At 34.9% G+C, this 14,542-nt stretch overlaps 1 protein-coding gene across 4 annotated transcripts in view; it reads left to right on the top strand.

The window, feature by feature from the left end:
- The window catches only part of TOR (target of rapamycin), a 66,589-nt gene that overhangs the window by 26,077 nt on the left and 25,970 nt on the right, over positions 1-14,542 (top strand). For all 4 annotated transcript variants that reach the window (XM_090016721.1, XM_090016722.1, XM_090016723.1 and 1 more), the window contains 13 exons: positions 1,739-1,837; positions 1,940-2,038; positions 2,143-2,305; positions 2,408-2,532; positions 2,634-2,686; positions 4,126-4,249; positions 4,928-5,113; positions 5,187-5,339; positions 5,418-5,570; positions 5,662-5,733; positions 5,870-6,004; positions 6,185-6,246; positions 11,733-11,830. In XM_090016721.1, the coding sequence (XP_089872847.1) occupies positions 1,739-1,837; positions 1,940-2,038; positions 2,143-2,305; positions 2,408-2,532; positions 2,634-2,686; positions 4,126-4,249; positions 4,928-5,113; positions 5,187-5,339; positions 5,418-5,570; positions 5,662-5,733; positions 5,870-6,004; positions 6,185-6,246; positions 11,733-11,830 (1,522 nt within the window). The remainder of the gene's footprint in view (positions 1-1,738; positions 1,838-1,939; positions 2,039-2,142; positions 2,306-2,407; positions 2,533-2,633; positions 2,687-4,125; positions 4,250-4,927; positions 5,114-5,186; positions 5,340-5,417; positions 5,571-5,661; positions 5,734-5,869; positions 6,005-6,184; positions 6,247-11,732; positions 11,831-14,542) is intronic.

The following is a 14,542-nucleotide window of genomic DNA, read 5'->3' as shown; positions in this document are numbered from 1 at the left end:
TAGAGGATGTTAAACCGGAAGCCAGATTTGTAGGGATTGAAGATCACATTGCAGATATCTTCACCAAAAGTCTCACCAAGCAAAGATATTGGTTTTTGAAGTGCAAGTTGTCCATGGTTGTAAGCCATGTACAACTTGAAGGAGGCTGTTAGGGTGGGCATTTTCTTTATTGTTTTTATGTACGAGACATGTATAGGGTACATGGACATTTTTGGTACTATTTGTATTGTTGTAACCCCATGTTATTGTGAGGGGTAATATTGTAACTTTTCTTGTGCTGATAATATAAAAGAAAGAAATTTGAAGGGACGACCCATATTGGGTATCGTTCCACTTGCAGCCCCAATGTTCTCATCATCCTTCTTTTCTATATATTGTTCTTTGGGAAAAGGTGCTGTGATACCACAATTGAAGAATCCTGTGATAGCCATGAGTTAGTATTCATGCATATTTTCTGGTAGTTTGGAGGCTAATGATTTTTTAAACTTATTAAATGGTGGAATTCTATATTGGGATACCCAACCCATACTGTATATAGTTAGGCAATCTTCAAAGGACACAAGTGACCTTTGTGGGGGCACGTTAGGTTAGACACTGCACCATCTTTGAAGTTACAATAGTATCTCTTAGGATTTTTTAGAGAGCTTCAGGATCTAAGTTCTAGGGGAATATATAAATAGAGAGCCCTATGTGAGAAATATGACACATTTTTCATATGGTCTTTGGAATCAGACAAGTATAGATGTCAACGGGGGACTAGTTCATACATGTGAATAATTCTTTTCTGGGAGAGGGGCGATTAGACAACTCAAGTTTGATCTAGCTCGAGTGATTAGAAGGATGTTAATGTAAATAGAAGAAGAAACACATGTTTGGAGTTGTACATATGCAGGAATGTATATAAAAAATTTGAAATATAAAAAGTTATAAAGTTATATCTAAACTTATAAAGGTATGAACATGTAGAAATGTAAATAGAAGTTATAGAGATCTTGAAATGTAAAAGATATAAAAGTAAGAAGAAGAAAACATAATTAACGTGTAGAAAAGATATTAAAGTGACTGAAAATATCATGATATTACTGCAATGATATAATGTTAATATCGTGTAATATCACACTAGATATAATTTTGAAAAATTTGGTATATTCTGTCTTTTAAATTGTTTTCTCTTAAAAAAAGAAGATTTATATAGGCCATATTTTCAAAATACTGTTGATATCTGTGACTACGGTTCAACAAAAGTTTTGTTTTTAGTGAATTATCATGGTTAACATGTTTCATGGCATATGTTTACCCCATCCTATCTGTGAAGAGAACCCACCGAAGCTCATGGTTGGTTGATCTGTGGTCCTTAGGTCCTCATGCAAGTTTTGAAAACGGTCTACCTATTTGAGAAACATACAGGCATGATTAGACAAGCAATAAGTTCAAGTGAGGAATACAATGATGGGGATTTTGCCTTCTTAAATCAACAAGAACTTTCATTCTAGTCCAATTTCAGCAGGGTGCACATATATAAATCTCTTCCTGTCCCAGAGCATAATTTAGTAAAAAAGAATGTCTTGACTTAGAGAATCAGAACTGGAACATGAAAGAATGACGATACCAAGGAAATCTTGTATCAGATACCTTTTAGCTTCTAGGCATGAAGTATGCCTTAGGAAATACCGTGTCTTGGATTGTTATCCTTGTGACATTCTCTTTGACTGCATTGTTGATTTTTAATGTTATGCAGGTCTTACCTGAACTTTTTAACACTGTTCGTAATTGTGAAGATGGGCTTAAGGAGTACATTACATGGAAGCTTGGAACTTTGGTTTCCATTGTTCGCCAGGTGCAGTGTGAGATGTATCTATTTTTCAATTGTGACTAATTTTCTTTGCATTGCAGCTGTCAAATTAAGATGTTGAAAATGTTGTTACATTGCCTTTTGCAGCATATCCGTAAATATTTACCAAAGTTACTGGATCTTATTTCTGAGTTGTGGTCTTCTTTCACACTGCCAGCAACTAACCGTCCTGTGCAGGGATCAGCAGTAAGCCCTCTCATGTCACCCATACTGCTGTTGGTTTTTGTTCTTCGTTTCGATTCTTTCCTTAGATGTTTCCTGCTATGGTGCTGTATGATGTTTTTGGGCAGATTCTACATTTGGTGGAGCAGCTTTGCCTTGCCCTGAATGATGAGTTTAGAACTTATCTGCCCGATATTCTGTCTTCTTGTATTCAAGTTCTTAGTGATGCTGAACGATGCAATGATTTCAGCTATGTTCCTGATATTCTTCATACATTAGAAGTGTTTGGTGGTTGGTGTCCTAGCCTGTTTATGTTTGTGCATGCATTTAAACTTCATTGTTTCTTTCTATGCCATTTTTCTCCATTTTCCCTCTCAAAGATTTACTTTGTAGGAACCTTGGATGGTCACATGCACCTGCTTCTTCCTGCTATTCTTCGGCTTTTCAAAGTTGATGCTTCAATTGAAATCAGACGTGGTGCCATTAAGACTATAACTAAGCTTATTCCTTGCGTTCAGGTAACAATATTTTAGCCATCACTGACTTGAGTTCCCTGTTTTTCTGTATATGTCCTATCTTTTTTTTTCCTTTTAGTTTTGATTGTGTTGTTCTTTTTTAGGTCACTGGCCATGTTTCAGCTTTGGTACATCATTTCAAGCTCGTTTTGGATGGGTATGCGTGTTTCGTGTTACTTTCTTTTTGTATTTTGTTTTTATTTTTTGCCAAACTGTATCATATGTCACAGTTTCAGGATATTATTTTGTCCTTATTTCTTTCCAGTGCATTTTTATTTTGGGTTATAAGGATTCCATATCATTAAAAAGTCCCATATGTTAATTATATAAAGCCAAATGAGCAGTAGGGCACTTGTTGCTATTGTAATTGCTCATTGCTCCATTGGAAGCTTGCTGATGCTGTTTTTCTGTGATTGGTCTTGGATGTAGTTCTACATATTAGAGGCAATCATTTAAGAATGACAATATACACTTGTGAGGGAAAGCTTGGTGCTGCCAATGACATTATATGCTACGTATTAAAAAATAGCATGAGTTGTGCTACATGAATTTTCCTCTCCTACTAAAAGGAGATAGGTTCATCTGATTGACAATTAGCATCTGATGATGAAAGTGGGCTTGTATTGCTGGTGATTTGTCTTCAATTGTGCTATCCTATGTTCATCAACCTGTTTTTCATTCTCAGTAGATCTTTTATATTCATGATTGTTTGTATGGTGTTATGGAATGTGTTTTTTGCTGCTTTTAGAATATTTTTCCAATGCCATATTGTGCTAGACAGATACATTTGACATTTCTAACGAGTGAACAATGTCTGCTGCCTCGATTTTATTCTGTGGCTTGTACCCTACAGGCTTCAGTTTTATCTGTATCCTGTTTTTCTTTCTTCATTCTTGATTAGATGTTGATGGCCAAGATGACCTCAAGTTTTGTTCTTCTATGATTTCTGATCCAAGTATTACAAGTATGAACAAAGACCAAGTGATTAGTATCCTATGTCAATCATGTGTTCAATTGGTCTGAGACAGTTCATAAATTGCAATATTGTTCAATTTATTGCATTTTGAAGGTTTTTGCGTAGATGAAAAATCAGGAAAATATCATGCTAAATTAATAAATACTGCCAGTATAAATTCATTGTCACATTATTGTGATATTATCCCAATAATTTCTTATGATTTTCATTTTTAATCAACATTCAAATTTTTTTGCATCATTTTTTCTTTTTAGGAATCTTGTAAAGTTTTACCTTAGGAAAACCTTTTGTTTTATTTTATCCTTATGGCAATATTATTACAATACCATCAAGCGGTGTTTAGTCTTGTATGTTATCCTCTGTGTTGTGGATATGTTGTAGGCTTTATAGATATTTGATATCATTCTTAATTTTGTATTGAAAAATGAATGAATTTGAAAGCCACAAAGTTTTTATATCTTCTGTTTGGTAGATGTCTTACAATGTTGAAGACACTCCAATTTTCAAAATTTTCAGCTGAACGGATATTCATCTCTTCTGGGCATTCTGTGTGGAGTTTATATGTAGTTACCATCTTCTAAGATTGATGGTTTGTATGCACCTCCTGTTGTAATTTTCAGGAATAATAACGAGTTACGTAAGGATGCCATGGATGCCCTCTGCTGTTTGGCATATGCTCTTGGAGAAGATTTTGCAATTTTTATACCATCGATCCACAAACTCATGCTTAAGCACCGTGTACAGGTTATTTGTTGATTCTGCTATTGTTGATCATTATTTCTGTTATACCCCTGCTGATGCTGCTATGGTAGCTATGTCACAGGGATTCGGCTAGCAGGGTGCCGCACCCGCGTCGACGCGACTCGACGCGGGTGCGGCACCGGGTGCAGTCAACCCGACCCTGGGGTGCGTTGACCGCACCCAGGGTCATTTTTGTCCATTTTTTTGGATTTTAAAATTTTTTTTTTGCCCTATGAAATGTGCTGTGGAATTTAAAAAAAAATCTTTGGGTAATTCACTTTCATCTTTGGGGACAACCATATAAGATAAAAAAATGGTAAAAAGTAAGTTGGGCATAAATGTCATGGACCTTAACAGCTACCATACATTCATACATATACACTATACATGATATATATGTATATGTATATATATATATATATTTTACATTTTTGCCCCTGCCGCACCCCCACACCCGGTTTTTTTGGAAGTGCCGAATCCCTGCACCCGCACCCGCACCCGCACCTGCACCTGCACCCGCACCCACACCCGCACCCGCACCCGCACCCATGTGACATAGTATGGTAGTTATATTATTGTTTTTGTTGCTATTATTGTAGCTTTCAACCTCTTTTTATAGAATATTTACTCCCAAAAGTGCATTTTTTATCACTAATCTCAAAAAGGTCTATTGATTTACAGCACAAGGTTTTTGATGAAATCGAGAGTCGGTTAAGAAATCGTGAACCTTTGATTATTGAGAGTGTGTCTGGTCCAAAGCTATCCCGGCGACTTCCTGTTGAGGTCATTAGTGATCCACTTAATGATGTGGAAAATGACCCTTATGATGAAGGGAATGAAGCTTACAGGAATGTTAGGACTTATAAGGTAATTCAATCTTTTCTTATCTTGTTTATTTTGTGGTAATCAAGTCCCAAATATAGTCATTTGTTTCTGCCAGGTAAATGACGGCCGACTGCGTACTGCTTGGGAGGCATCTCAGCGTAGCACAAAGGAAGATTGGGCGGAATGGATGCGGCATTTTAGCATTGAACTTTTAAAGGAATCCCCATCTCCAGCTTTACGTACTTGTGCAAGACTTGCACAGTTGCAGGTTGCCTTTTGCTGCCTCACTGTATTTTATGATCAATACTGGTATTGTCATTAGTCATCTGATTTCAGCTGTTTTCAGCCTTTTGTTGGCCGGGAGTTATTTGCTGCAGGATTTGTGAGCTGTTGGTCACAACTAAATGAAGTTAATCAGCAGCAGTTGGTGCGAAGTCTTGAAATGGCTTTCTCATCTCCAAATATTCCCCCTGAAATTCTTGCTACACTCCTTAATTTGGTAAAATCTATCATGAACAAGTTACTTGCACTTCGTGCTATGCTTGCTTATGCTTGATTCCAGTGATGTGATTTAAGCTAGCATGTTGCAGGCTGAGTTTATGGAACATGACGAGAAACATCTCCCTATAGACATCAGACTCCTTGGTGCTCTTGCAGAGAAGGTTTTTCTATCTTTTCTTTTTTTTTTCATCATTTTCACTAAAAATTCATCTGTTGTTCCCTGTTAAAGTTGAGCTGCTGCTGCTTTTGTTTCATCAAGTTTGTTCTTTTTTCACCTGATCGAACTTCTTTATCTAGTGTCGAGCATTTGCAAAGGCTCTTCATTACAAAGAAATGGAGTTTGAAGGTGCACTGTCTAAGAAGATGGATGCAAACCCTGTTGCTGTTGTTGAAGCTCTTATTCATATAAATAACCAGCTACACCAGCATGAAGTATGTTATTGTTGTTGGTATTAGATCAATGGTTGGGACATGGGCCATATTGTATTTGTTTGTGATTCAAATATGTTATTTATTATTGGCTGGACCATCACTTGGATCATAGGTCATATTTTATTTCTCTCTGATTCAAACCAGTTAGTTTATTTATGGATGGGTAATTCCCTTTTTCAGGCAGCTGTTGGGATATTAACTTTCGCCCAGCTAAATCTCGATGTTCAACTTAAGGAATCTTGGTATGCTAAAGTTGCAATATGAATCTTTTGTGGTGCAGTTCGGAATCTTTTTTCTGTTTTTGTTTTTTTAGTATAACATGCTTTGGGCTGTCCTTTGAAATATTGTGGGGTACCTTGCATATATATGGCCCTGTTTGGATCTATTTTTATTTATTGTTTACATACATAAATTTAAGCGCATTTTATAAAGTAGAATCTTGCTTTTACTTTTAATTAAGTGAATATTTGGATTACCAACTGTTTAAATTATAATGGAGAAGAGAAGAAGAAAAGAAGATTAGTGGGTGGTGGTGATGGTAGATGGTGATGGCAGTGGTGGATGGTAGTGATGGCAGTAGATAGTGGCGGTGGTGGTAATGGTGGTGGTGGTGATGATAGTAACAACAATGATGGCAATGGTGGTAATGGTGGTGGTACAGTGGTAGTGATAGTGGATGGTGGAAATGTTGATGATGACGGTGGAAATGTTGATGATGGTAATGGTGGTGGTGGTGGTAATTGTAAAGAATCCTTGCAAACAATCAAGTTTATACTTCAAATACTCAAGACACAAAATAAATGCAGTGTTTATAAGCTTTACACCACAAAAGAAGTGCAATAAATGTACAGTGTTTATAAGCTTTACACTACAAAAGAGTGCAATAAATGCACAGTATTCATAAGCTTAAGGAGACAACTCCTTACTGTAATACCTTACCTCAATGGGCTCACATAGCCCTTATTTATAAGCACACTTAAAGAGTGGTTGGGCTATTCTCAACGGCTCTTAATAGAGACGTTGGGAATCAGCCCAACGTCTATCTTTTAAACTGTGTACAACAGTCAGTGGCTGACTGTGTACAGAAATATTACATAAAAAGAAAAAATAAGAAATGAAAAAAATTACAAAACTAAGAAAAAATAAAAAGGAGGAATTACAATCATATTAAAAAACATGAATATGCATAAATGTGGAAATGACTAAAATACCCTTACAGCTAATACAAGAAATATATATATATATATATATATAAGTAGATGGATACATGTACATATATATGAAATATATATATATATATATATATATATATATATATATATATGTATCTTCTTATATATATAAAATATATATAGAAAATACATTGTATTTTGAATTACAATTTAAGAGTAATGGTGTTGATGACAATGGTAATGATAGTAATGGTTGTGGTAATGTTAGTGATGAGAATGGTGATGGATTGTGGTGGTGGTAATGATTATGGTGGTAGTGTAATAGTGAGGGTGATAATGACACTGGTGATTCATGGTGGTGGCAAGGGTGATATGGTGATAGTAGTTTTATGAGTGCAATTGAAAAAAGTTTTGGGTTCTATATAGGAATAAATGGCGCTAAGGCAGGCTCTATGTTTAGGAGTAAACGAGTCATATAAAATAAACCTAGAAGGCATCTTTCTACTTCTCTTAGTTCTTCGTAGGTTTTCATCATTTGTTGAATTGGAACCACTAGGTTCACTGAATTTTTCAATTGCACTCCTAAAACGGTTTCTATCTCTATGGGTATATGTTATAGGATCTCTCAATGCTCCTTCATTTCTATGTTGGGAGATAGGTGGATTGGAAGAACCATCTTTTTTTATCATTGACGTCATTATGAATGAAATCGTCATCACTATCATCATCATGTGCTAACATTTCAAATAAAAAAAAGTAATCCATGTTTTCTTCAAAGGGTTCACTCATTTCAAAACCATTAACATTTTCGAGAAAACTCACATTTCTGGAAGCATATAGCTTGTCATTCTTAATATCATAACAATGAAACCCTTTTTGGGTTTCAAAATATCCAAGAAAAGCGCAGGCAATGGCTTTTGGTGAAAGCTTGTCGTTCTTGTCAGTAAGAACGAAGCATTTACAACCGAAAATTCTCAACTGACTATAGTCGGGTTCTTTGGTATAAAATTTTTCAAAAGGCGAGATATTGTTCAAGTTTTTAGAAGGTAGCCGATTTATCAGATAGACAGATGCTAAAGCCGCTTCAGCCCAAAAACCTTTTGGGATGTTTTGAGAAACAAGTAATGTTCGAATTGTCTCTATTATATGTCTATGCTTCATTTCGGCTAATCCATTTTGTTGAGGGGTTTTCGGACAAGATCTTTGGTGAAGAATACCATGTCTTTCAAGATAATTTTTGAATTTACTTGAAAGGTATTCTCCACCAGAGTCAGTTCTAAAATTTTTTAGGTTCTCATTAAATTGAGTTTTAATCATCATATGATTGGTTTTAAAAATCGAGAAAACTTCATATTTGTGTTTAAGAAAATAAATCCAACAATATCTCGTGAAGTCGTCAACAAGAATGACATAATATGCAAAACCTCTTTTTGATAGAATGGGTGCCAGTGCCCATACATCCGAATGAATAATTTCAAAAGGTCTTGTTGTAAACATAGATCTTTGACAAAAAGGCAATTTTTTCATTTTCCTAAGAATACAGTCGTTACAAGTGAAATCACTTTTACATAGACTTTTAACAAAAGGTAAATGATAATTTTTTGCAATATTTGGATGTCCAAGTCTCTTGTGCCACACATTAATATCCTTTTGTTGGACAACATTACAAAACAAGTTCTTTGGAATTTGAAGGGAATCGACATAGTATAGATCGCCCTTCCTAGAGCTTTCCCCAATCAATCTCCCGGACCGGCAATCCTGTATCCAACATTTGTTAGATGAAAACTTTATATCACACACATGATCCGAGAGTTGAGAAACGAAAAGCAAATTTAAGTTTAATTTGGGTATAAATCTAATTTTTGGAATAAAGAACCCTTGTTTTTCAAAATTTTCTATTCCTTTTTCTTCAAGAGATGTTCCATCCGCGGTTGAAACAAAAGATGGAAAGAGATTTTTTGAGTATTCTGAAAAAGAACTAAAACTTGGGATCATGTGAAAAAAAACACCCGAATCTAAAAGCCAAGAGGTCTTACCGGGAGGAGAAGAGGTTGACATGACGGCTCCGAAAATAGCTTCTTTTAAAAGAGGTTGAAGTGCATCTACGATTTGTTGCAATGAGAGAGCTCCATTTGAAGATGACGAGCACTCTTCCTTTTGAGGTTGGGATGTAGTAGCCATGGCAATTAACTTTTTCCACTTTGGGCAAATAGGCTTGATATGCTCCGGTTCCTTAAAAAAATGGCATAAAAGCTTGCTATAATCCTTCTTCCCTCCTTAACCACTTGAGTTTTGATTCTTGAAGTGAGGAGGCTTGTAGGTCCTTAAGTTGCTCCCCGGTCTTGAGACGACATTAACTCCTTTTTCTTCATCATTGGAAGGTGTAGCTAGAACACTTGGGTTGTTCTTGCTTATACCCATACGAGTTTCTTCCCCACTTAGTTTAGTAATTACATCTTCAATAGGGGAAAATGAAGGCTGATAAAAAAGAAGACCGAATTTGTTCGAATTCAGGCCTAAGCCCATTCAAAAAATTAAAAAATCTATCTTCTTTTAATTGTTTATGACGAAGCTCTATGACTTCTCCACTCCACTTGTGTTCGAGCATAGCAAGTTCATCCCAAATAGAAGAGAGTTCGGCAAAATACTTCCTTATAGTCATCTCTCCTTGATGAAGAGTTAGCGCCCTCTTTTGGAGGTAATATTTATGGGACAAGTTCCTAAAGGTGTACATCTTCTCAATGTACTCCCACACTTGAGAAGCCGTCTTAAACTTGATAATATTGGCGTTAATTCTTGTTTCTACGGATGAGAAAATCCATAAGAGGATTTTAAAATTCCTCATCTCCAATTCTTCATGCTTTTTGGTGTAGTCTTCAAGAGCCTTGGCTCTTTCTTCGCCTTCAAAAATTTTTATTTCTCTTTTCTCCATCAAGGTTATCTTTGGCTCCGGTTCGGGAATTGAGCCTTGGACATAGCCCCAAAGCCCTTTTCCTTTAATATGAACCTCCATGTTTTTGGCCCAAATGTGATAGTTGGACCCATCGAGTTTGAAGCCGATTGAAAAATGAGTCTTTTTCACCCATTAGAGGAGAGATGATGAAAAATAATACGTGCCACAAAGGATTTTTAGACCTTTCTTGATAGAAGAGTCTTCTAAATTATTGGATGAACAAGAAGATCTACTCCAATCACCAAAAAATCAAGAGCACACTTTTCGAGGCACTCAAAAAAGTGAGAATCCACATGATCTTTCTTTCTCCAACCTTGCTCTGATACCATGTAAATAATCCTTGCAAACAATCAAGTTTTCAAATAACTTGATCCTTCAAATACTCAAGACACAAAATAAAAGCACAATGTTTATAAGCTTTACACCTCAAAAGAAGTGCAATAAATGCACATTGTTTATAAGCTTTTCACCACAAAAGAAGTGCAATAAATGCACAGTATTCAGAAGCTTAAGGAGACAACTCCTTACTGTAATACCTTACCTCAATGGGCTCACATAGCCCTTATTTATAAGCACACTTAAAGAGTCGTTGGGCTATTCCCAACGGCTCTTAATAGAGATGTTGGGAATCAGCCCAACGTCTATCTTTTAAACTGTGTACAACAGTCAGTGGCTGACTGTGTACAGAAATATTACATAAAAAGAAAAAATAAGAAATGAAAAAAAATTACAAAACTAAGAAAAAATAAAAAGGAGGAATTACAATCATATTAAAAAACATGAATATGCATAAAATGTAGAAATGACTAAAATACCCCTACAACTAATACAAGAAAGAAATATCTATCTATCTATCTATATATATATATATAAGTAGATGGATACATGTACATATATATGAAATATATATATATATATGTATATGTATCTTCTTATATATATAAAATATATATAGAAAATACATTGTCTTTTGAATTACAATTTAACAGTAATGGTGGTGATGGCAATGGTAATGATAGTAATGGTTGTGGTAATGTTAGTGATGAGAATGGTGATGGATTGTGGTGGTGGTAATGATTATGTTGGTAGTGTAATAGTGAGGGTGATAATGTCACTGGTGATTCATGGTGGTGGCAATGGTGATTCATGGTGGTGGCAGTGGTGGTGGTGAAGGGGGGGGGGGAGAAGTGGTGGTACTGTGGTAGTGATAATGGTGGTGGTGGTGGTGATGGTGATGGTGGATAAGTGGTGGTGGTGATGGGGTTGATGTGGGTGGAATAAAAGAAAATAAGTAGTTATAAAAAAGGGTCTCCCTGTATTTTTGAAAAAAGAGTTGAAATGTATAAAATATTAAAAAAATAAAGAACCAAACACCAAAACTTGCTATTTAAAATAAGCATAAATGACAAGGAGCAATTTATAAAGTGATCTAAACAAGGGGTAAGTGTACATTCATGCATTCTTCATTTATGTTATGCAGATCCCTTTTCAATTGATTATAATATTTGGGAGTTCTTCTTGGTTGTCATTTTTTTTCTTTTAAGCACATCATCGTTATCATTTAATACGTTTGTTGAACTTATCTTAATTGAATACTTTGTAGGTATGAAAAATTACAACGCTGGGATGATGCTCTAAAAGCATACACTCTGAAGGCATCTCAAGCTTCTAATCTGACAGCTGTTTTAGACGCTACATTAGGTTAGTGATTTACTGCATGTGGATTCATTTCTCTATATGTCCATGCTTTTGACCATTCTTGATTGGCCTTATAATTACAGAGCCAAAAGTATAGTTTCTCTCTACTTTCAATTTCTTTATGTGATTTGGGAACTTCATTTATCTTCACAAACAAGCTTGAGTCGAACTTAAACAAGCTGAGCCCGAGCCGAGCTCGGGTTATTAAGGCTCGTTGTGCACCCCTAGTTGGCCTGGTTAAGACTCCAAAAAAGATAAAAAGAAATAGAAAAAGACAATTTATAATAAATTGTTAAAAATCGGTACCAAACATATATTAAACATGAAATTAAACAACAAAACAATTATGAATGAAGTGTAACTCATAATAACACATCATAAAAATTGTAATTTTGCATTACATAAACTTTAAAATTAAAAACAATAGAAAAAATTTCACATAATTGTGATTATGAATGAAGCTAAATACAACTTAGTTGTCATAGGCGCTAGGCTGAGCCTAGGTGATGAGCCCCTGAAAAGGCCTAGGCTGGGGCCTAGGCGGTACCCAAAATAAAAAAAAAACAAAAAAATATAAAAAAACATAATAAGAAATATTTATATTGTCTTCTCTTCTTCTTTTCCTCCTCGAAGAAGAAAACAAATGATATGTCTTCAAAATAAAAAAATAAAAAAAGCCTAGGCGGCGGCAATATAGGGCTCCACCGCCCAGACCTGGTCACCCAGGCGGTGGGGCTACGCCTAGGTCTCGTAGGCCGCTCCTAGGTGCCACCTTTGACAACTAAGAAATACAGTCTTAAATATGTATACATATTACATGCATGCATACAATAAAACCTGTCACATGGGTATGGGTATGGGTATGGAGGATACAACACGGCAATTTAAAAAAATGTGGGTACGGGGACACGGCTATATATATATATTAAATATCACATAAATACAAAATAAATTCAAAATAAACTGAATATAATCTAAATATATATGCTATATCTAAAATATATATTATATACAGAAAATATAAAGTTATAAACTGAAAATATAATTATAAATTATAAATTGAATAAAAACTTGTATGTACAGAGGGTAAAGTGGTGTGTCCAGGTGTTGACATTTGTTGACACGGGATAAATTATAAATTGAATAAAAACTTGTATGTACAGAGGGTAAAATGGTGTGTCCAGGTGTTGACGTGTGTCAACACAGGGACACACATGTCAACACGGGTACAGAAGGCAAAATGGAGTGTTGTGTGACATAGAATAAAACAAATATTCAAGACATGATTTAATAACAGCCAGCAATATTCAACAAAGAAATCAATAAGTCAAGAAAATTCTATTCTCCAAATGAAATCTTAATGACAACCAAGTTCAGATTAATAAAAGAATAACAAACTACATCAATAAAACATTAAAACCACAAAAAATAGCACTCATTTATTCACTTCTAACAGTTAAAGAAAAAAATCAATCTTTATCAGATATAAAATACAAGATATTACAGGAATCATAAAGCAATAAAAAACATTAAAGGCAACAATTGCAGAGATAAGAGATATTACAGACAAATTACAGAATTGACAGGGAATGAACAGAGGAATTATAAAAATTAAAGATAAATTTTAGAAATAACAAAGAAAATAGTAATAAACAGGTAAATTACAAAATTTGAAGAAAAATGATAGTCATACATACAGATGTGAAGATGCATGCACGCACAAGTCAGACCCAGACTGCATTTTATTTTGTCACGAAGTGGCCCGCAATCTGACACACAAGAAATAAAAGATATAATTTTACTAAAATAAATAAAATCCAAATGTATTATCGCAATAAATTTGGCTACAAGAAGCAATAGCCAAATTTTATTTATTTATTAATAAAAACTATTCATATTATTTACAAGAAATCCTCACTACCAACACTCATGCACACACTTATTTACACCCATCACTCAGCTATACAACAAAAATCAAGAGCAACATATACAGGACAGTCAAACTAGCCGTTAAAGCAAATCCCAACGGCTAGTTTGTCATTAAAAAATGATTAGAAAATGGAAAATAATAAAGTCAAAATAAAATATTTAGTCATTTCAATAATGACCAAAAAAGAAATAAGAAAAAACTAATCTAAACTAAAAGTATACATTAATATACTTAAGCTAAACCTAATAGGTATACCTTTAGTATACCTTAATTGAAATGCATGAACCATAGGTATACCTTGAATATATAGAAAAATACAAAAAAATACAAGAAGAAATATTTCTATGTATACTTGGGTATACACAAGGCAAGAATATAATACACTAAAGTTCTAAACTAATATGACACATTTCTTAACACGTGTATGTGTGTCATAGAGAGAAGAAGAGGAAGATAATATAATGCTCTCACTGAACTAGGTGAGGGATTTCTAGCAATGTCACATGGACACTTCATTTTGGCTTGCGTATGATGTCCCTTTATATACTAGTCATATTGAAAACTTCATAAAACAGTCGTATCCCCGTATCATGATTCACTTGAGACATCATGGTTGAAGTCAATCTTTACCTGCTTCAGCATTGATGTGGATCAACCAGAGTTACCAATTGAGGAAGCAGGAGCGGGAAGCGAGGCACTTTCAAAAATTTAGGAAGCGGGGAAGCGTGGGACCACTTAGAAGAAAATTCCGAACCATCTCGGAAGCGAACCGGAAGCGAGGGGGA

The sequence above is a fragment of the Nuphar pumila genome, chromosome 8 (assembly GCF_984573655.1).
Source record: "Nuphar pumila chromosome 8, dmNupPumi1.hap1.1, whole genome shotgun sequence".
NCBI lineage: Eukaryota > Viridiplantae > Streptophyta > Magnoliopsida > Nymphaeales > Nymphaeaceae > Nuphar > Nuphar pumila.
The sequence above is the reverse complement of the archived record's forward strand: the minus strand, read 5'-3'. Positions and strand labels throughout refer to the sequence as shown.